This window comes from Musa acuminata, chromosome BXJ2-6, assembly GCF_036884655.1.
Source record: "Musa acuminata AAA Group cultivar baxijiao chromosome BXJ2-6, Cavendish_Baxijiao_AAA, whole genome shotgun sequence".
Taxonomy (NCBI): Eukaryota; Viridiplantae; Streptophyta; class Magnoliopsida; order Zingiberales; family Musaceae; genus Musa; species Musa acuminata.
This window is the reverse complement of record NC_088343.1, coordinates 11,131,683-11,155,085: the sequence shown is the minus strand read 5'-3', so window position 1 is coordinate 11,155,085 and position 23,403 is coordinate 11,131,683. Positions and strand designations below refer to the sequence as shown.

Sequence of the window (23,403 nt, the reverse complement as noted above, 5' to 3'; positions counted from 1 at the left end):
GACATGTCACTACCACATGGCACCCTATGTGGGGAGATAAAGTTTCTTTTTTATCATTTATGATGAGAAAAATAATCATAAGCTTCCTTCTTATCATTTATGATAAGAAAAACAAAAATTCCTTCTCATCATTAATGATAAGATAAACAACTATAAAAATCTATCTCATCATTTATGAGGAGAAAAATAATCGTAAGTTTCTTTTTACTAGTATAAACACAGAGAAAGAGGAAGAACTTCTTTTGACTATTTACATTCATACTCATATACATTGAATTACTAATTAAAGCATTTGAGGGATCAAATCGAAAAATGTCTCAGAACCTTGATATTCATGCAGGTGGCACCTTGGGAATAGAGTGTTTTGACCTCAGAAATACTATAGACAATCCTACGCACAGATCCAGACTACATCGGATTAACCAAAATATCAATAATATTTTTTCCTAACACTAACATTCAAACTCCGTCGTATTAAATTCCTTTTAATATTAGACTAAATTAGAAAGTTACATCATTCATAGGTTTCGAATATACCTCTAAATGGATCCTATCTTAATCTTCTAAGTTTCTCGTTACGTGGGTACATCTCTCGCTTCAAGACGTCCTGATTCACATTTATATACTCTAATTAATTATGTCGGAACCATCGAAGTGATATTAGATTTATCTACATCGCTTGACATATTCTGAATGACATCATTGAACTCGACTTCATCGGCATCAAAACAAACGAATACATAATTATAACATTACAAGAAAGAAGCCAATTAATGAAACAACCGAATTACTTTGGACGGTGCGTCCAATGTAGCCGGCTCAGACAAGATTGCCCGCAACAGAAACGTCCTCCCTTCTCTCTACCCTTCCCTCGCGCCCCCCCTCTTCTCTCTCTCTCTCTCTCTCTCTTCTCTCTCTCTCTCTCTCTCTCTATATATATATATATTAGACTCCTGCAAGAACTTGATATGAACCAGCATGGATTGTGCACTCAAGATTGGAGCGCTGTTATTCCTCGTCTATGGCTGGTGGAGTTGGCGGACGACCTTAGGCAGCACTCCCGTCGACATGTTCGAGCAGTGGATAGCTCAGCACGGGCGAGCGTACGAGGACAAAGCCGAAAAGTTATATCGCCTTGGTGTGTTCACCAGGAACATGGAGCACGTGAACGCCTTCCTCCAAGCCGGGGGACGCAGCTACACCATCGGCCTTAACCGCTTCGCGGACCTCACAAAGGAAGAATTCCTTGCTACCTACGCCACCGGACGCATGAGGCCATCAGACGCCTCATATCCAGGGTTGCAGCCTTTCCGGTACGTGAATATGACTGCTCCCAGTAGCATCGATTGGCGGAATAAGGGAGCGGTGACCCCTGTCAAGGACCAAGCAACGTGCGGTAAGGACTCGTCCTCCTGCAGCTCTTCCATTCCCATCCAATTAATTATTTGAGGGCCTGTCGTGGCCCTATCGCCTATGGTTTTCCTCGTTACGGTGCATGGTACATGCAGGATCTTGTTGGGCATTCTCTGCTGTAGCATCGATGGAAAGCATCAACATGATCGCGAAGGGGAGCCTCATACCTTTGTCGGAGCAACAACTGCTCGCCTGTGACGACAACGATGATGGATGTGGCGGAGGTCTGCATTACCGAGCATTCTCATACGTCGTCTCCAATGGAGGCATCACGACGGAAGCGAACTATCTGTACCACCCGAATGAGTCCACCTGCAACTCCACCAAGCAATCGGACCATGCCGTCTCCATAACCGGCTACGGGATCGTTCCCACGAACGACGAGAAGTTACTCATGAATGCAGTGGCCAACCAACCAGTCTCCGTCTCCATCGATGCCGGCGAGTTCCAGTTCTACGCAGGTGGGATCTTCGACGGGCCTTGTGATACGTACCTGAATCATGAAGTCACTCTCGTGGGCTACGGAACAGATGAGAATGGGACTGCGTATTGGATAGCTAAGAATTCATGGGGCACGTCGTGGGGTGATCACGGCTACATTCTGCTCAAGAAGGACGTTGCTCAAAAGGAAGGACTGTGTGGTCTTGCCATCCGCGCTTCATATCCCATCATCTAAGTAAGGCCTAAATTGGCAGCTCAAGCTTTCCATCCTCGCAAATGCACCATCTTTTCATTTGTCTTTCTCCCAAATTTGTATTTGCTGTGAAAGCTATTTTTAAGAAAATAAAGAAGAGATTTATCGGCGCACTTCACAGTTCGTTCGGTCTATCATAGATGGCGTCACGCATGACACCAGGGTGGGGCCGAGGCGTAACCACGCCAGCCGGTTGAGTCGAGCCGTTTGGTCGCGGGCCTTGGACAACCTCAAGCCCGCCTGGGTCGGCTTGGTCTGACCTGTTTCCGGGACCGGTCTGACTCGGGTCGGACCTGAATCCCTAATTTTAATTTCAATCTCAAGCCTTTTTTTCAAATAGAAAGATTAACTTTAAAAAAAAGCTGAAGGCGTGCATATAAGATTTAAATATAAACTCATGTTAAAAATAATTTAGTTTTAAAATTGATTGTTTATTACAAATTCTAAACTTAAGATATCATCGACCCGAATTTATATCATAAATTCTTCTCCAAAAAATCATGCAGGAACAGCATAGGAATAATAATGAGCTTCTATAATACTTTCTAACTGGGAACCGAGCCAAACATCCATGTTAGATTCATTACAGGATCTAAAATAGTGAGTACCATTGGCCAAAAGAGAGCTCAAAGGGGACTTGGCCTCCAGATCCATTGGTCCTCATAAGAAATCATTTTTAGATGCTTATATGCCTTGTTCTCTCAACCAGCAAGGGGTGGAAAAGTTTAGAAAGTGGCTGTCCCACTGATTTTGGAGAATAAGATCAGAAATTTTAAAGTAATAAGATATCTAGAAAATGAGATATTATCAATTCGAGGACCGTAAGTCACGAAGATCGAAGCATTCGAAGGGCTCGGGAGGGAAGCAGTGTCCCAACAGATTAATCTCATTTTGTTCTTGTTAAGATCAGAATTTCAAAAGAAATTTTGAGTCACATACGTCATATATTTGAATAAAAATTGAGAGATCTAAGTATTTAGGAAGAGATAGGTAGGAAAAAAAAGTTTGATCACAGTATCAACCAAATTTTTGATTTTTCTAGAGAATGTCTAATTGCCAACTATCATATTTAAAATAAATATTAGTTAAATTTTAAAAGGTAGAGATCGAAAGAAACAAGCTTCAACATATGCATTGAGGAACCAATTTAGATAGATCAAGAACATAAACGTAAATAAATTTATAATGATATCATGGATAATGTTACACACCTGCAACATCATCATTAATCGATCATTTATTCCTTTTGTTTCCTTGTACATATATTTGACATCATATTTTTTTTTTTTTTTTTGCTTCAAAAACTATAAGCAATAACAATTTGTAAAAGTACACAACGATAGCTCATTAGAATGGATAAAATTATTCGATAGTAACTCAGTTTTTATATGTCATTTGTTTATTTTCTATAAACTATAGTACGGTACAAAATGTCAATCATCTTAACGCCCTAAAACCATCCGAGTGACATAGGATTAGATGGAAATTTGGATAGTATCGGGCGTTAATTGGATTCACAAGTTTGTATGTCAATCCTGTGAAAACTTGCTAATGCCCTCGACACCCGATGAGCAATCGCTTGTGAATTTACGATTATTCATTTGTCTTCTAAGGTCTTTATTTTTTTTATTTTCTCTCTTTTTTTATTTTAAATACCTAGTATTTACTTAATTGCTTTTAAGGTTGGTTAATTTGTTAGACATTGGAACTTGTCCATCGCTCATTTTATAAACTTTTCAAATTATCTTTTTGTATATCCTTCGGGATCTAAGCGGGGTTGTAACTAGGCTGACTCTCCGTATATGAAAAACGTAAGGATACCTCACGATTTGGGTAATTCTAATTAAATCGGTGATAATTAGTATAAGGTAAGAATCTAGTCAATGTTTGAAAAGATACTAATTATGGCTATAATTTGAGCTAAAATAGCTGGGTTGAGAAAGTTTAGAGGTAAAACCGGAAGCTAGATACAGGAGGAAACAAATTCGATCCATTATAGCACAGCTACGAACTCATTTCAAAGGGAGAACAAGGGGGTGCCTATAAACCAATATGGTAGCGAGTGGGAACGTTCCAAAGGAAACATTCTCCCTAAGGAAAGAAACAATTAAAATTTTGATTAGATTATTTTTATTTTATTTCTAACTTGTCCGCATGAATAGGAATTATATTTCAAACCGTAAATTAATTTTCACTATTAGGTTAATATATGCAAACAAATTAGATAATCGCAAAACTAAAATTATACAATTTTAATTCAAAAAGAAAAATAAAAATCCGGTGATAACCTAAAATATCATGCAACGGAAACGTGTTCACTCTATATATACTCTTGCGTGCACCTCACTTCCCCGACATCAAACCAGCATGGCTTCCGCGTTCAAGATTGCAGCGCTTTTCTTCCTTCTCTGTGGCTCGTGGCGCTGGTCAGCGGTCTCCGGCACCAGTCCAATGACTGCCGTCGACATGTTCGAGCAGTGGATAGCTCAGTACGGGCGAACTTACGCGAACGAATCCGAGAAGTCATATCGCCTTGGGGTGTTCACCAGGAACCTGGACTACGTGAACGCGTTCCGCCAAGCCGGGAACCGCAGCTACACCGTCGGCCTCAACGGCTTCGCAGACCTCACCGAGGAAGAATTCCTTGCTACCTACACCACCACCGGACTGAGTCCATCAGACAGCTCTTATCCTGGATTGAAGCCTTTCCAGTACGCGAATGTGACTGCTCCCAGCAGCATCGATTGGCGGAATGAGGGAGCAGTGACCCCTGTCAAGGACCAATATTCGTGCGGTTAGGACGACTCCTGCAACTCTTCCAGTCCCATCCAATTAATTCTTTGAGGGCTTGTCGTGGCCCTTTCGCCTATGCTCTACTCCGTTTCGGTGCATGGAACATGCAGGATCTTGCTGGGCATTCTCTGCAATAGCATCGATAGAAGGCATCAACAAGATCGTAAAGGGGAGCCTGATATCTTTGTCGGAGCAACAACTGTTTGCCTGTGACCACTACGATGCTGGATGTCGCGGAGGTATGCAAGACCGAGCATTCTCCTACGTCGTCTCCAATGGAGGCATCACGACGGAAGCGAACTATCCGTACCACCCGAATGTGTCCACCTGCAACTCCACCAAGCAATCGGACCATGCCGTCTCCATAACCGGCTACGCGATGGTTCCCACGAACAACGAGACGTTACTCATGAACGCAGTGGCCAACCAGCCAGTTTCCGTCGCCGTTGACGCCCACACGTTCCAGTTCTACAAAGGTGGCATCTTCGACGGGCCTTGTGCGACCAACCTCAATCATGTTGTCACTTTCGTGGGTTATGGAACAGACGAGAATGGGGTTGCGTATTGGATAGCTAAGAATTCATGGGGCGCCTCGTGGGGTGATCACGGCTACATTCTTTTCAAGAAGGACGTCTCTCAAAAGGAAGGACAGTGTGGTCTTACCTTGTGGGCTTCTTATCCCATCATCTAATCAAGCCCTGAATTGGGCTTCTTATAGCTCATGCTTCCATCTCCGCAACCACTGGTGCAACACCGAATTCATCAGTTACGTGCCAAATTGGGATCTCATGCTTCCATCTTCGCAAATGCACCATCTTTTCCCAAATTTATATTTGCTGTGAAAACTACTTTTAAGAAAATAAAGAAGAGATTTATCGTACGACACCAGGGTGGGGCCGAGCCGTAAGTAATGCTGAGCCGCAGATTGCAGGCTGAGTCGAGCCGTCGAGTAGCAGCCCTTCGACAACCTAAAGCCGCGGCTAACTAAGGGTCGGACTCGAATCCCTAATTTTAATTTCAATTTCAATCCTTTGTATTTTCAAATCGAAAGATTAACTTAAATAAAAAGCTGAAGGTGTGCATATAAGATTTAAATATAAACTCATGTTAAAAATAATTGAATTTTTTAATTGATTGTGTATTACAAACTCAAAACTTAAGATATCATCAACCCAAATTTATATCATAAACTCTTCTCCTAAAAATCATGCAGGAACAGATTAGATAATAAAAATTGTGCATGAACAATCATCATTTAAATCAACGGCATAAGTTTAATTATAAGAATCACGCACGAACAACAAAATTTAAATCCTCAAAATCTTGAATGATAATATTATAAAGGGCAACTTCTTTAGAGATATCAATAATGCTCTCTGACTGTTGTTTTTTTTTTTTTTAACGATGCACCTACTTTATACATTTACGAAAGTGTCATCAATTTTTTTTTCCTTCTTTTTTCTCCCTTTTAAACTTTTAAATTGAATGCAAATGAACCAAGACATTGGATCGGTTTAACTCAATATTAAACCAGTCCAAAATAAGTAATTGTTAATAAAATTAAATAATATTAATATATTGATAAAAAAATTATAAAATTAATTTAAACATTATAAAATTATAAATAAATTAATAAGGGAGTGACATCCCCTCTAGATAAGTATTCTTGACCACTTTAAATGAATAGATTATTTTAAAAAAATATATTTTTTTTTTCTATTATAAAAAATAAAATGAAAGATAAAAAGAAGAGTTAACTTCATCAACAGTACAAAAGAAACGGAAGACATAGAGATTCTCTCCAAAGAACATAGTGTATAAGCTTTACTATAGCAAATCTAGTTATGAGGAGAAAACTAGTAGCAGATCTATTTATGCATCAAGTGAGAAAATGTCATAATAATAATAAACAAAAAAATTATGTATCATATCACATGTATCATCACTAATGTGATTGGCTTGCAGGGCACCTATGACTAGTAGTTTATTCATAGCCTTGTCGTGTGGATCACAACTAGAGAGGAGGACGTTTGACCTCCTTCATCCTCTCCCATAGATTTGTAAGATTTTAGGGATATACGATTTCCTTAGGTAACACAACTATCTCACACGGTTTCCAATTTCGTATGACGATGAACACCTTTTGGAAAATTAGAATTTTTTATTTTATGTTCTTCCACTACACATGTGATGTCGCCCTTAGATTTTTCTATAGTAGTACCAAAGCTAGGTTGTTCATGTGAAAGATTGATTTTGAACTGTGTATATTTTTTAAAAAGTTTTTTATCGTCAAAACTATTGACGCAAAAGGGAGAAAAGGTAGCAATTGTTGTTTCCCTTATTACGCTCGCAGAATAGCCAAAGGCTACTCGTAGCCTTGGCCATCTACGGTAGTCAACAGCCTACAGACCGCATGCAAGCAACCACATAGGCGGTGCCTACGGGCGGCTTGCTAACAAGGGCAAATGGCACCCACAGCGGCACCCGCAAGGGGTGACAATAGTCGCAAGGCAACAAGCGCAGGGAAGAGGTTTAGGGTTTTTAAAAAATAATAGTTTTACCCCTCAAAATTTTAAAAATTTTGAGGTCTATCTTTTTTGTCCAAATTATCAAAATACCCCTCATAATTTAGAAAATTCATTGCATATGCCTAATTTAGAAAAAAAAAAATATTAGTTAAATAAATAAATAAATAAATTATTATTATTATCTAGTAGTCTTACATGGTGATATGTATATGTGACATATGATGTGGACAGATGATCATGCACCATGTGATGTGTGTATACTTATGATATGATTATTATTATTGGGGCCTGTGAGCCTCCAATTTATTTCTCATTCATTGTTCAGCTTGTGTGCCTGCGATTATATTATAATTACACAAGGAGATACAATGAGAGCGCGAAAGCGATAGCGAGACTCACGAGATAGAGACGGACGATTGCAACGCATCGAGATGCATCGAGATATCGACGGAACCGATAAGGACGAGATAGATGATCATGGGGCATGGAGATGCATCGTTGCAAACATGCGATGTAGATATATATTAAATATGTATGTGTTTGACATGTTATAGGAGACTGAATCAAAATTTCCTCTCTCGATAATATTAAGTTGGTAAACGTGAGACAATTAGATTGACCCACGTGGCCTTCTATCGTTATAGGTAGGAACCGATTTCCAATGTAGGTTGTGTTGGTCGAGTCTCTCGAGACTTACCTATATTGTAATTCGCTATCTTACCTACAACATAGAGATATCACTGGTGACCTGAAGATATAGTATACTTGGTCAAGTCCCTCGAGGCCATGGTGGTTCGAAGGCCAAACAGGATGGGAATCATAAGAAGTTGTGATCGACAAGAGTTGTCTATCTTTTGGGCTTAGTGTGATTAGTCGAGTCCCTCAAGATTATACTAAGATGCTGATTAGATCTTGTTACCCATTAAAAGTCTATCGGAGACTTTCGTTTCATACATTGAGGGTATCACATGACTCACTAGAAAAATAGTGAGAGCATGTCAAGATAGAAGTCTATATCTTGATTATTCCTCTCATGAATAGTGAGAGCATATCAAGTGAGAGCATGTTAAGGATTTGTTTGAGCAAGAACATAGGATATTCCTTTCATGATACTAAGAGCGAATGATTCTCTATCGACACTCAATAGCTCTTATAAAGTTAGCTATCACTCCAATAACTGGTTGTACTAGATTTGAAACTTTCAAATCTATTAGTCCGGTATCAAAAAGTGGAGTACTTACATAGGACATCCTTGGCGTCACTTGTCACGAAGGAGATATGACTTAAAATTCACCATGGCAGAGTGAGAACTCGAAATCCACCACGGTAGGGAGATTCGAAATCTGCTACAATAGACAAAGGACTTGAAACCTATCATAGCAGAGAAAGAATTTGAAGCCAACCACGATAGAGGCATAGAGCCAAATATACATGAGGCATGTGAGTCGAGAAACCCGAACCACACTAAGGTATATTCACTATAACAGAGGTATAAGGCCAAATATACTTAAGGTGTGTGAGTCGAGAAACCCAACCCGCACAAAAGTAAATCCACCATAGTGGAAGCATGAGTTCAAATATGCCTAAGGCATGTGAGACGGAAAACCCGACCCACGCCAAGGTAAATCTATCATAATGGAAGCATAGGGCCAAATGTGTCCAAGGCATAAGAGTCAAAAAAACCCGACCCACACCAAGGTAAATCTATGATGATGAAAGCATATGGCTAAATGTGTCCAAGGCATGTGAGTCAAGAAACCTAACTCGCACTAAGATAATCTATCATGATAGAGGTGTAGAGCCAAATATGCCCAATGCTAGTCATATGTGCCCTACAAGTCAATCACATGAGTGATGACACGTGTGACTTGACACGTAGTCTTTTTGCTTATTATATTTTGACATTTATCACTTTATATCACTTGTTGCATATATGCATATATATATATATATATATATATATATATATATATATATATATATATATATAGTGATGTTCTTGGATCTGTATGATGGGAATCGGATCATGATGAGATTATGATAATAAGACCGATTCACCTTTAAATACAGATCCTAAATAATTCTGATCATAGGTTACTCGAGAGGGACATCGAGATAACCGGATAGACTGGTATGCTATATACCCGTCTATATGATAGATGCAACTGGTCTCATAGTTGCTTGTATAGGGACACTAGGGATAAGTACATGTGCTCATTGGAGAATAAGTTCACTGATTGATCTGCTTACGAAATGCTGGATGGTTGATGATGCCTTATTGTTAGATAGCGATTTCATAGTCCTAGTGTTGTATTTGGTCCTTAGATTTGAGATACCAAGGATATTCTGTATGAATGCTCCATTCTTTGATATCAAACTCTCGGTATCATGAGAGGAATATCCTATGTATTCTTGCTAAGATAAATCCTTAGCCAGGGTTATTCGGATTGAGAGAAAAAAGTTCTCTAGGAGAATCCGATTAGAGCAAGACTCGAGTAGAAATCGTATGGGTCTGACAACACCATACCCAGTATACGGTCTCTGGGATATTAGATAGATGAGAGACTATAGGTATATGGTAACTAAGGACATACAGGTCCAATAGATTGGATTCTCCTATATCGTCTGTTGGCTATGGCGTAGTGGCATAGTACATCCGTAGTCGATAAGTCGAGTGAATTATTATGGAGATATTAATTCACTGAGCCAGAAGGAGTTCTAACATGTATGACTCACGGTCAGCTCGATATTGGGCCTAGAGTATAACACACATATTGTAGGCATTGTGATGAGTAGAGGTTCGAATATGAGATATCCGTCGGAGCCCCAATTTTATTGGATATCCAATAAGCCCTTGAATTATTGGATCATACGAATGAGATCGAATAAGAGCCCATGAGAGATTATTAGATAGAGATCCACTATTCTAAGAGACTTGGGTAGTTGGATGAAGATCCAATACCCAATAAGGGGTGGATCCATTGGGGTTAAGTTGATAGGGGTCCTTTATAAATAGGAGGGATTCAGTGGTTCATATGCTAGAGACTTTGCTTGTCTCTCCTATTCTCCTCCCCCTCTCCACCTCAGAGTAGGCCTGGAGTTTTGAGGAGTGTCATCGTAGCCCTACTATGTAGATCACCGCTAGAGAGGAGAGCGCTTAACCTCCTTCACCCTCTCCTAGAGATCTATAAGAATTCAGGGATATACAATCTCCCTAGGTAACATAATTTATCTTATATACAGTTTTAAGTTTCATGAATTTTTGCATACCAATTTTCGCATGACGACCAACATCTCTTTGGGAATAGAAGATTTTGTTTTATGTTCTTCTGCTACGCATGTGATGTCTCCCCCAAGATTTTCCAACACTCAAGGCATGTGGGTCGGGAAAATCGACTCGTATTAAGGTATATCCTCCATGATGGAGGCACATGACCAAATATGCCAAAGGCATGAGTCGAGAAATATGACTTATTCCAAGGTAAATCCACTATGGTGGAAGCGCAAGGCCAAATACGCTTGAGAAGTATGAGTCGAGAAAACCCCACATACATAAAGAGAAACCCGCTACGATGGAGGCGTAAGATCAAATACACTCGAAACGGGTGAATTGAGAAATCCTGGCCCATGTAAAAATAAATCCACTATGGTGGAGGCACAATACTAAATGCACCCAAGACGCGAGGTTAGAAAAACCCTAAACTGTGTGAAAAAAAATCTTTTCTGGCAAAAGTGTAAGGCCAAATACACCTGAGACATGTGAGTCGAGAAACCTTAACCCAGGTAAAGATAAATCCATTACAGTAGAGGCACAAACCCAAATTTGCTCGCGATATATGAGTAAGAAAAACTTAACCCGCATGAAGAAAATTTATTATGGTAGAGACATAAGGTAAAATATACTCAAGATACATGAGTTAGGAAAACCCGACTAACGTGAAGAAAAAACTGTCATAGTAGAGGCACAAGGTAAAATGTGCTCAGGACACAAGTTAGGAAAATCTAACCTACATTAAGAAAAATATGTTACAACGGAAGCACAAGGTAAAATGTACTCGAGATGTATGCGTCAGGAAAACCCGACCTGCAAGAGGAAATCTCAAATGCTCATGTATCAGATAAATTAAATATTGCACTTCGAGTCAACCTCGAAAGGGCCCCGAAGCACATATTCAAGGAGGACAATGATAGAGGATATACTAACAGCTAGTCATTTGACATGTCACTATCACATGGCACCGTATGAAGGAAAATAAGATGAAGCTTCCTTTTAATAATTTATGATGAGAAAAATAATCATAAATTACTTTCTTATCATTTATGATAAAAAATAAAAATAAAACTTCCTTCTCATCATTGATGATAAGATAGACAACCATAAAATTCCTTCTCATCATTTATGAGGAGAAAAATAATAGTAAGGAAATAGCAAGTTTCCTTTTACGGGTATAAACACAGAGAAAGAGGAAAAACTTCTCTTAAGTACTTGTATCCATATTCATATACATCTAATTACTAACTAAAGCATTGGAGGGATCAAATCGAAAAATCTCTCTCAACCTCGATCTTCATTCATGTAGCACCTTGGGAGTAGAGCGTATTCACATCAAATACACTTTGGACAATCATACGCATACTGGACCACATTCGATTAACCAAAATATCAATAATATTTTCCCCTAACACTATCATTCAAACTCCCTCGTATTAAACTTCTTTTAATATTAGACTAAATTAGAAAGTTATATCATTCATCAAAAGGTTTCGAATATACCTCTAAATGGATCCTATCTTAATCTTCTAAGTTTCTCGTCGGTACGTCTCTCTACGTCCCGATTCACATACATACTCTAATTAATTATGTCGGAACTATCTAAGTGATATTAGATTTATCTACAACGCTTGACATATTCTGAATGACATTATTGAACTCGACTTCATCGGCATCAAAACAAACGAATACATAATTATAACATTACAAGAAAGAAGCCAATTAATCAAACAACCGAATTACTTTGGACGGTGCGTCCAATGTGGCCGGCTCAGACAAGATTGCCCGTGAGTCAAACATCGAGCAACAGAAACATCCTCCCTTCTCTCTACATTATAATAATAATAATAATAATAATATTATTATTATTATTATTATTATTATTATTATTATTATTATTATATAAATATAATATATATATATATATATATATATATATATATATATATATATATATATATATATATAATAACAATCAAAGATCTCTTGCGATAACAACCTGCCAAGATCTCCCCAATTACATGAGGAAAATCCTCCTCTGTTCGAGGAAAATTCTCCCTTCCAAACATGTATAAATATGGAGTATTGTGTATTGTTTCAATCAATGTAATCTTCTTCTTTATATTTTATTTCTATCACGGTTTCAGAGCTCGATGAAGGAAGATGTCGCTGTTGCTGTCGCCTTTCACCAAGGAAAATTGCCACATCTGATGGCGACGCCGGGTGCAGTGCGGTCACGGCGAAAGCAGCGATAGAGGGGGGAGTGACTGAGATGGAGTCACAGTCCACGAGGCAATAGGAGGAGCCAAGATTCGGTGGAGTCCAGTAGGAAGACGGGTCTATTTCAAGATGTTTAGAAGTGGCCTTCATGGCGAGAGCTCTTATCATTGCAGCATTTTCCACGGACATCATCTAGGATCATTGCATCGGCCTCCTTCGAAGCCGAACAAGGGCCACCATGCCGTGCCCTCTTTTCCTCCCTGCGCCGGCAGCATTTTTTACTACCGCCCTTCCTCTACCTCTTCCTGCAGAAGCAGAATCGATGCTCTCTCTGCTGTAGCCGCAGCAACCCTCTTTGCCGCCGCAGCCGCAGCAACTGCAGCAGTAGTGATCTACTCTTCTCCCAAGTTGCTGTCCCCTGCTCTACCTTCTTCACCTCAACAAGCAGCATCTGAAACCATTTCCAAGTTCCCAACTATAGAACTACTGCACAAGGCTACAGCACTGCTGCACAGAGATCCGTAACTTTACACAATATTGATCATTGTCAATATTGATCAACAACCCACAAGCTATTTGCCACCATAACCCACAACCTATTTGCCACCATAACCCACAACCCATTTGCCACCAATATCTCTTCCTCCCTGATCATTGTCATTGCTGCAAACTTCTAGTTGCTCTTACATATTGATACATATCCTCCATATGTTCTCATCATCTATCTCTAATGCTCCTATTACTGTTCCTGCAGGGAACCACAATACTTTCCCACATACAGGCCTTATCTCCATAAATGCAGCAATCCTCATCCCCTTCAAATTATCCAAAGGTGACAACTATGCATCTTGGCGTGCTCAATTCTCTAATATAATATTTGGCTATGATCTTCTAGGCTATGTCGATGGCTTTCTTCGTTGTCTACCGGCGATGCTCAACATCCCAGGCACACCCAGTCCTGTACCAAATCCGGACCATAAATTATGGTTACACCAGGATTGTCTCATCCTTCAAGCTATTAGCCTCGGTCGCTGGATCCCTCGCTCCACTCATTTCTTCATGTGAAACTGCTGCTGAAGTTTGATGCAAGTTGCAAACCACCCTAGCCAATCGTTCTCGCACTCACATGCTTATTCTCCTGTCCAGTCTCATAACGATAAAACAAGAGGGAAGTACTATTGCTGATTATCTACATAACATAAGGATTATCATCAATAACTTGGCCTTGATAGGTCATTCCCTCAGTGATGAAGAAGTTACTGTCCATATCCTCAACGGCCTAGGAGACAAGTACAAGGAATTGGCAGCAGCAATATGTACACGTGATTCACCAGTGTCATTTGAAAAACTCTATGACAAGTTGACTGACTATGAGATATATCTCAAGCATGAGGATAAGTTGCCAAGACCATCCATCACAGCTCAAGTTAGTCAAAAATCTAAGAAGAAGAGCAACCGATACAACAAAACTATCAACAAAGGTTTGGCTAGCATGCCTCCTAAACTTATGGGCTCCAAACAAACATCCCCTCCTCAATCTCGAAACATTTCAATTACAACTATCAAGGCGGCTACTTCAATTATCCTCAACCCTGGCATCCTGATCACACAAATCAAGAAAGAGTTATCTGCCAGTTATGTGACAAAGTTGGCCACTCTGCAAAAGTCTATAGAACTCGACCCAGACTTCCTCCTCAGTCGTTTTAGCCTCAAACAAATCTTACAGCTACTCTGACCACTAATCATCAAAATTGGATTGTGGACTCTAGCGCATCTCATCACATCACCTTTGATTTACAAAACTTGTCCATCCAAAACGACTATAGTGGAAACGAAGTCATCATCATCGGTGACGGTAACAGACTCTCCGTTACTCATACTGGTTCTACAATACTTGATTCACATAGTACTTCGTTTACGCTAGATGATGTTTTGTGTGCACCCTATATCAACTGAAACCTCATCTCTGTTTCTCAATTTTGTAAATAGAATCATACATCAATTGAATCATACATCAATTGAATTGGTATATAACACCTCAAGTCACCTCTACACACTCCTCAACTCGTCGGCTCTGCTGAACGCAAACATCGACATATAGTTAAAACTTGTCTCACACTCCTACACCAAGCCTCTTTACCATCAACTTTTTGGACTGTAGTATTTCAAACTGCCGTCTACCTCATTAATCATATGCTCACTCATGTCCTTGGGTACAAGTCATCATTTGAAAAATTATTTCACAAATCCCGAAACCTTCAAAAACTCAAAGTGTTTGGATGTTTATATTATCCATGGCTTCGTCCCTATACCTTACATAAATTAACATCAAAATCTAAACCTTGCGTTTTCATTGGATACTCTCTTGACCATAATGCCTTTCGATGCTATGAACCCCAATCTTGAATAGTCTTTATATCCCGTCATGTTATTTTTATAGAGACTACCTTTCCGTTTCACAACCCTGAGTCTCCTACTATGCGACCTACTTCATCACATATACATTACTGGAGTACGCCATCAATCCCGTCAATCGAGTCTCCCATAATATCATCCAATCCTTCTCCTCATGATCCATACTCTCTCCTTCTCCCGATGCAACAACTCCTCACCCCCTCCATTGTGCCTCTCCCTTCTTCATAAGGTTCTCCTATGATTGAAGGCATTCCCTCGGAATCATAATCACTACCTTTGTCCTTTTCTAGGACCAATGACACTGAAGTCTCTCAACCTACCCTAATATGTGCCCCTCCACCGCTCATACCTACAACACACTCTATTGCCCCTGGACAACCAATGACAACACGCTCCAAAAGTGGTGTCTTTAAACTACGACAAATCCTTGACCTATAAACCATCACAGCATCCTCGTCAGAGACCACTGAACCTACCACAATTACTCAAGCTCAAAAATCTCCATACTAGCGTAAAGCCATGTGTGAAGAATATGATGCACTCATCCATAATTCTACATGGACCCTTGTACCCTCTCATCCCACACAAAATATCATCGGGTGTAAGTGAGTCTTTCGAATTAAGCGGAACCCAGATGGATCTGTAGCTAGATATAAAGTGTGTTTAGTGGCCAAAGGGTTTCATCAATGGCCTGGTGTTGACTTTACAGAGACATTCAGCCCTGTTGTTAAACCTATAACAATCCGACTTATTCTGAGTTTAATTATCTTAAAAGGTTGGCATTTACGTCAACTCGACGTTAACAACGCCATTCTACAGGGGACCCTAACTAACGATGTCTTCATGCAGCAGCCTCCTGGCTTCATCCACCTTCAATATCCAAAGCATGTTTGTAAACTACAAAAAGCTATTTATGGACTTCTCAGGCTCAAAGAGCTTGATACACCGAACTTGGCTCGTTTTTTGCATCAATTGGCTTCATCAACTCTAAAGTCCGATATCTCTTTATTTTTTCGTTACCAAAGTGGCAATATATTATATCTTCTAGTATATATGGATGATATTATTGTCACGAGTAATAATCCTATGGAAATCAAGGTATTCCTCAAGCATTTAGCTGATCGATTCTCCCTTAATGATCTAGGAACCTTGAGCTATTTTTTGGGAGTGGAAGGAACATACACATCTTCCGGGCTCTTCCTATCACAACGAAAGTATATTCAAGATCTATTATCTAAAACGAACATGCAAGATGCAAAGACAGTTACAACACCTCTGTCTACTAGCGAGTCGCTCAAACTATGTGATGGAAGCCCTGCTACAAACCCAACTCAATACCGTCAAGTCCTTGGCTCCTCACAGTACTTATCTCTCACCCGTCTAGATATCTCATTTACGGTCAGTAAATTATCCCAATTCATGCATCGACCATCTACTATGCATTGGTCTGCAATCAAACGAATATTACGATATCTTCACGGGACTATCAATCATGGTCTCTTTTTTTGCAAACATTCCTCCCTTCATCTCCATGTCTTTGCTAATGCTGATTGGACAGGGAATTTTAATGACAGAACATTCACATCGGGGTATATTCTCTTCCTTGGACCTAATCCAATAAGTTGGAGTTCCAAGAAGCAAAAGACAGTTGCATGTTCTACAAGTAAAGCTGAATACTGTGTCATTGCCACCGTTACTGCAGAACTCAATTGAGTCATGAATCTCGTCAAGGAACTTGGCATTAACATCAACTCTACTCCTTGTAATAATGTCAGAGCCACTTATCTATACGTCGATCCAGTATTTCAATATGAGAATAAGTTGTCAGACATAACTACGTGTTTCTCATGCACATACGGCTGATCAACTAGCGGACTCTTTCACGAAGCCTCTCACCCGCAAATCACTTTCATGGTCCAAAATCGCGTCCTTGACAGAAGCAAGGGGCATGATAACAATCAAATATCTCCCGTGATAACAACCTCAACAACAATCAAGATCTCCTCAATTAGATATCATAAATCTGTTGAGGAAAATCCTCCTGAAAAATCCTCTTCTGTTGAGGAAAATTCTCCTTTCCAAACATGTATAAATATGAAGTATTATGAAGTGTTTCAATCAATGCAATCTTCTTCTTTCTATTTTATTTCTATTAATATATTTTTATATATTAGACTCCTGATATGAACCAGCATGGATTGTGCACTCAAGATTGGAGCGCTGTTATTCCTCGTCTATGGCTGGTGGAGTTGGCGGACGACCTTAGGCAGCACTCCCGTCGACATGTTCGAGCAGTGGATAACTCAGCACGGGCGAGCGTACGAGGACAAAGCCGAAAAGTTATATCGCCTTGGTGTGTTCACCAGGAACATGGAGCACGTGAACGCCTTCCTCCAAGCCGGGGGACGCAGCTACACCATCGGCCTTAACCGCTTCGCGGACCTCACAAAGGAAGAATTCCTTGCTACCTACGCCACCGGACGCATGAGGCCATCAGACGCCTCATATCCAGGGTTGCAGCCTTTCCGGTACGTGAATATGACTGCTCCCAGTAGCATCGATTGGCGGAATAAGGGAGCGGTGACCCCTGTCAAGGACCAAGCAACGTGCGGTAAGGACTCGTCCTCCTGTAGCTCTTCCATTCCCATCCAATTAATTATTTGAGGGCCTGTCGTGGCCCTATCGCCTATGGTTTTCCTCGTTTCGGTGCATGGTACATCCAGGATCTTGTTGGGCATTCTCTGCTGTAGCATCGATGGAAAGCATCAACAAGATCGCGAAGGGGAGCCTCGTACCTTTGTCGGAGCAACAACTGCTCGCCTGTGACGACAACGATAATGGATGTAGCGGAGGTCTGCATTACCATGGATTCTCATACGTCGTCTCCAATGGAGGCATCACGACGGAAGCGAACTATCCGTACCACCCGAATGTGTCCACCTGCAACTCCACCAAGCAATCGGACCATGCCGTCTCCATAACCGGCTACGGGATCGTTCCCACGAACGACGAGAAGTTACTCATGAATGCAGTGGCCAACCAGCCAGTCTCCGTCTCCATCGATGCCAGCGAGTTCCAGTTCTACGCAGGTGGGATCTTCGACGGGCCTTGTGATACGTACCTGAATCATGAAGCCGCTCTCGTGGGCTACGGAACAGATGAGAATGGGACTGCGTATTGGATAGCTAAGAATTCATGGGGCACGTCGTGGGGTGATCACGGCTACATTCTGCTCAAGAAGGACGTTGCTCAAAAGGAAGGACTGTGTGGTCTTGCCATCCGCGCTTCTTATCCCATCATCTAAGTAAGGCCTAAATTGGCAGCTCAAGCTTTCCATCTTCGCAAATGCACCATCTTTTCATTTGTCTTTCTCCCAAATTTGTATTTGCTGTGAAAGCTATTTTTAAGAAAATAAAGAAGAGATTTATCGGCGCACTTCACAGTTCGTTCGGTCTATCATAGATGGCGTCACGCATGACACCAGGGTGGGGCCGAGGCGTAACCACGCCAGCCGGTTGAGTCGAGCCGTTTGGTCGCGGGCCTTGGACAACCTCAAGCCCGCCTGGGTCGGCTTGGTCTGACCTGTTTCCGGGACCGGTCTGACTCGGGTCGGACCTGAATCCCTAATTTTAATTTCAATCTCAAGCCTTTTTTTCAAATAGAAAGATAACTTTAAAAAAAAGCTGAAGGCGTGCATATAAGATTTAAATATAAACTCATGTTAAAAATAATTTAGTTTTTTAATTGATTGTTTATTACAAATTCTAAACTTAAGATATCATCGACCCGAATTTATATCATAAATTCTTCTCCAAAAAATCATGCAGGAACAGCATAGGAATAATAATGAGCTTCTATAATACTTTCTAACTGGGAACCGAGCCAAACATCCATGTTAGATTCATTACAGGATCTAAAATAGTGAGTACCATTGGCCAAAAGAGAGCTCAAAGGGGACTTGGCCTCCAGATCCATTGGTCCTCATAAGAAATCATTTTTAGATGCTTATATGCCTTATTCTCTCAACCAGCAAGGGGTGGAAAAGTTTAGAAAGTGGCTGTCCCACTGATTTTGGAAAGAGGTAGAAGTGCCAAAACTAAGAAGTTTTCATTATGTGAATCAATCCAAGGATGAAGGTTACCAAATTTAAGATCAAAAGAAGTTCCATTTATGTGAATCAACCCAAGGATGAAGGTTACCAAATTTAAAATGAAAAATCTTAACCTAAAAGGATTTATTATTGTTCATAAGAGGAACAAGTCTATTGATGATGATAAAATTTTTAACAATAATAAGGTCATGAAGATCGAAACATCCAAAGGGCTCAGGAGGGAAACAGTGTCCTAACGGATTAATCTCATTTTGTTCTTATTAAGATCAGAGTTTCAAAAGAAATTTTGAGTAATATACGTCATACGTTTGAATAAAGATTGAGAGATCTAAGTGTTTAGGAAGAGATAGGTAGGAAAAAAAGGTTTGATCACAGAATTGACTAAGGTCATTTTTCTCGATTGAGAGATCAAAACTCTATACCAACCTTATATTTTGGTTAGGGATTTGTCAAATATTACGTTTTGCTAAGTATTTGATCGGTTAGGCTCTTCTCAAGGATTTTAAGCTAGTTGGTGATCCTATTTCTGACACTAGGATCATAGTGTTTGGGAAAATAGACTACGCAGATCTCTAAATTTGTCACAAGTTCAAAAGTTTTAAGAACATCATGATGTTAGTGAAAGATTTATTGTTTTAGGGCTTTGGTTAGGGACTTGGGTGGGGGTATCAACCAAATTTTTTATTTTTCTAGAGAATGTCTAATTTCCAACTATCATATTTAAAATAAATATTAGTTAAAATTTTAAAAGGTAGAGATCGAAAGAAACAAGCTTCAACATATGCATTGAGGAACCAATTTAGAAAGATGAAGAACATAAACGTAAATAAATGTATCATGATATCATTGATAATGTTACACACCTCAACACCATCATTAATTGATCGTTTATTACTTTTGTTTGTTTATACATATATTTGAAATCATATTTTACCCTTTTTTTTTTTGCTTTAAAAACTATAAGCAAGAATAATTTATAAAAGTATATGACGATCACTAGTTAGAATGGATAAAATTATCCCATAATAACTTAGTTTTTATGTCATTGTCTATATTCTATAAATTACATATAGTACGAAATGTCAATCATCTCAACGCTCTAAAACCATCCGAGTGACATAGGGCTGGATGGAAATTTGGATAGTATTGAGTATCGATTGGATTCATAAATTTGTATATTAAACCTATGAAAACTTGTTAATGCCCTCGACACTTGATGAGCAATCACTTGTGGATTTACGATTATTTGTTTGCCTTCTAAAGTCCTTATTTTTTTATTTTCTCTTTTTTATTTTAAATATCAAGTATTTACTGAATTGCTTTTAAGGTTGATCAATTTGTGAGACATCGGGACTTGTCCGTCGTTCATTTATAGAATCAGTTAATTTACTATTTTATATGTCCTTCAGGACCTAAGCGAAGTTATTACTAGACTGACTCTCTGTATATAGATAACGTAAGGATACCTCATGATTTGGGTAATTTCAATTAAATTAGTGACAATTAGTATAAGGTAAGAATCTAGTCAATGTTTGAAAAGATATTAATTATGGCTACAATTTGAGCCAAAATAGAAACTCGAAGCAAGATACAAGAGGGAACAAATTCGATCCATTATAGCACATCTAAGAACTCATTTCCAAGGGAGAATAAGGGGGTGCCTATAAACCAATATGGTAGCTAGTGAGAATGTTCCAACTTAACAATAATAGAAGATCTACCCATTATTAAATAAAAGAGGGAACATTCTCAATATTAAAATTTTGATTATATTATTTTGATTATATTATTTTTATTTTGTTTCTAACTTGTCCGCATGAATAGGAATTATATTTCAAACCATGAATTAATTTTCAATATTAGGTTAATATATGCAAACAAATTAGTTAATCGCAAAACTAAAATTATACAATTTTAATTCAAAAATAACAATAAAAATCCGGTGATAACCTAAAATAACATGCAACGGAAACGTGTTCACTCTATATATACTCTTGCGTGTACCTCACTTCCCGGACATCAAACCAGCATGGCTTCCGCGTTGAAGATTGCAGCGCTTTTCTTCCTTCTCTGTGGCTCGTGGCGTTGGTCAGCGGTCTCCGGCACCAGTCCAATGACTGCCGTCGACATGTTCGAGCAGTGGATAGCTCAGTACGGGCGAACTTACGCGAACGAATCCGAGAAGTCATATCGCCTTGGGGTGTTCACCAGGAACCTGGACTACGTGAACGCGTTCCGCCAAGCCGGGAACCGCAGCTACACCGTCGGCCTCAACGGCTTCGCAGACCTCACCGACGAAGAATTCCTTGCCACCTACACCAGCACCGGACTGAGTCCATCAGACGGCTCTTATCCTGGATTGATGCCTTTCCAGTACGCGAATGTGACTGCTCCCAGTAGCATCGATTGGCGGAACGAGGGAGCAGTGACCCCTGTCAAGAACCAAGCTCAGTGCGGTAAGGACTCCGCCTCCTGCAACTCTTACATTCCCATCCAACTAATTCTTTGAGGGCTTGTCGTGGCCCTATCGCCTATGGTCTACTCCGTTTCGGTGCATGGAACATACAGGATCTTGTTGGGCATTCTCTGCAATAGCATCGATAGAAGGCATCAACAAGATCGTGAAGGGGAGCCTGATATCTTTGTCGGAGCAACAAGTGTTTGCCTGTGACCACTACGATGCTGGATGTAGCGGCGGTCTGCATTACCGAGCATTCTCCTACGTCGTCTCCAGTGGAGGCATCACGACGGAAGCGAATTATCCGTACCAACCGCATCAGGTCGCCTGCAACTCCACCAAGCAATCGGACCATGCCGTCTCCATAACCGGCTACGCGATGGTTCCGACGAACAACGAGACGTTACTCATGAACGCAGTGGCTAACCAGCCAGTTTCCGTCTCCGTTGACGCCCACACGTTCCGGTTCTACAAAGGTGGCATCTTCGACGGGCCTTGTGGGACCAACCTCGATCATGATGTCACTTTCGTGGGTTATGGAACAGACGAGAATGGGGTTGCGTATTGGATAGCTAAGAATTCATGGGGCGCCTGGTGGGGTGATCACGGCTACATTCGTTTCAAGAAGGACGTCGCTGAACAGGAAGGACAGTGTGGTCTTACCTTGAGGGCTTCTTATCCCATCATCTAATCAAGCCCTGAATTGGGCTTCTTATAGATCATGCTTCCATCTCCGCAACCATCGTTGCAACACCGAATTCATCAGTTACGTGCCAAATTGGCAGCTCATGCTTTCCATCTTCGCAATTGCACCATCTTTTCAATTGTCTTTGTCCCAAATTTATATTTGCTGTGAAAGCTATTTTTAAGAAAATAAAGAAGAGATTTATCGGTGCACTCCACAGCTCGTTCGGTCTATCATCGATGGCGTCACGTACGACACCAGGGTGGGGCCGAGTCGTAAGTAATGCTGAGCCGCAGATCGCAGGCTGAGTCGAGCCGTTGGGTGGCCGCCCTTGGACAACCTAAAACCGCGGCTAACTAAGGGTCGACCCCGAATCCCTAATTTTAATTTCAATTTCAACTTCAATCCTTTGTATTTTCAAATCGAAAGATTAACTTAAAAAGCTGAAGGCGTGCATATAAGATTTAAATATAAACACATGTTAAAAATAATTGAATTTTTTAATTGATTGTTTATTACAAATTATAAACTTAAGATATCATCAACCCAAATTTATATATCATAAACTCTTCTCCTAAAAATCATGCAGGAACAGCATAGATTAGATAATAAAAATTGTGCATGAACAATCATCATTTAAATCAACAGCGTAAGTTTAATTATAAGAATCACGCACCTAAAAATCTTGAATGATAATATTATAAAGCGCAACTTCTTTAGAAATATCAATAATGCTCTCAACTGTTGTTTTTTGTTTTTTTTTTTTTTTTTTTTTTACGATGCACCTACTTTTAAACATTTACGAAAGTGTCATC

The 23,403-nt window shown here is 40.0% G+C and overlaps 4 protein-coding genes across 4 annotated transcripts; all 4 read left to right on the top strand.

The window, feature by feature from the left end:
* The first annotated feature begins 1,020 nt into the window (after nucleotides 1-1,020).
* Nucleotides 1,021-2,210, top strand: LOC103987740 (senescence-specific cysteine protease SAG12-like). The gene is made up of 2 exons (XM_009406127.3): nucleotides 1,021-1,396; nucleotides 1,509-2,210. Exons 1-2 carry the CDS (start codon nucleotides 1,069-1,071, stop codon nucleotides 2,087-2,089), a joined length of 909 nt encoding a protein of 302 aa, XP_009404402.3. The 5' UTR covers nucleotides 1,021-1,068; the 3' UTR covers nucleotides 2,090-2,210.
* Nucleotides 2,211-4,474: 2,264 nt separating this feature from the next.
* On the top strand, nucleotides 4,475-5,591 carry LOC135613849 (zingipain-2-like). Its single transcript, XM_065110866.1, has 2 exons — nucleotides 4,475-4,901; nucleotides 5,011-5,591. Exons 1-2 carry the CDS (start codon nucleotides 4,475-4,477, stop codon nucleotides 5,589-5,591), a joined length of 1,008 nt encoding a protein of 335 aa, XP_064966938.1.
* Nucleotides 5,592-17,527: 11,936 nt separating this feature from the next.
* Nucleotides 17,528-18,769, top strand: LOC135613848 (zingipain-1-like). The gene is made up of 2 exons (XM_065110865.1): nucleotides 17,528-17,945; nucleotides 18,058-18,769. The coding sequence occupies exons 1-2, from the start codon at nucleotides 17,528-17,530 to the stop codon at nucleotides 18,636-18,638; spliced, it is 999 nt and encodes a 332-aa protein (XP_064966937.1). The 3' UTR covers nucleotides 18,639-18,769.
* Nucleotides 18,770-21,474: 2,705 nt separating this feature from the next.
* LOC135613847 (zingipain-1-like) lies at nucleotides 21,475-22,594 on the top strand. Its single transcript, XM_065110864.1, has 2 exons — nucleotides 21,475-21,901; nucleotides 22,014-22,594. The coding sequence occupies exons 1-2, from the start codon at nucleotides 21,475-21,477 to the stop codon at nucleotides 22,592-22,594; spliced, it is 1,008 nt and encodes a 335-aa protein (XP_064966936.1).
* The last annotated feature ends 809 nt before the right edge of the window (nucleotides 22,595-23,403 follow it).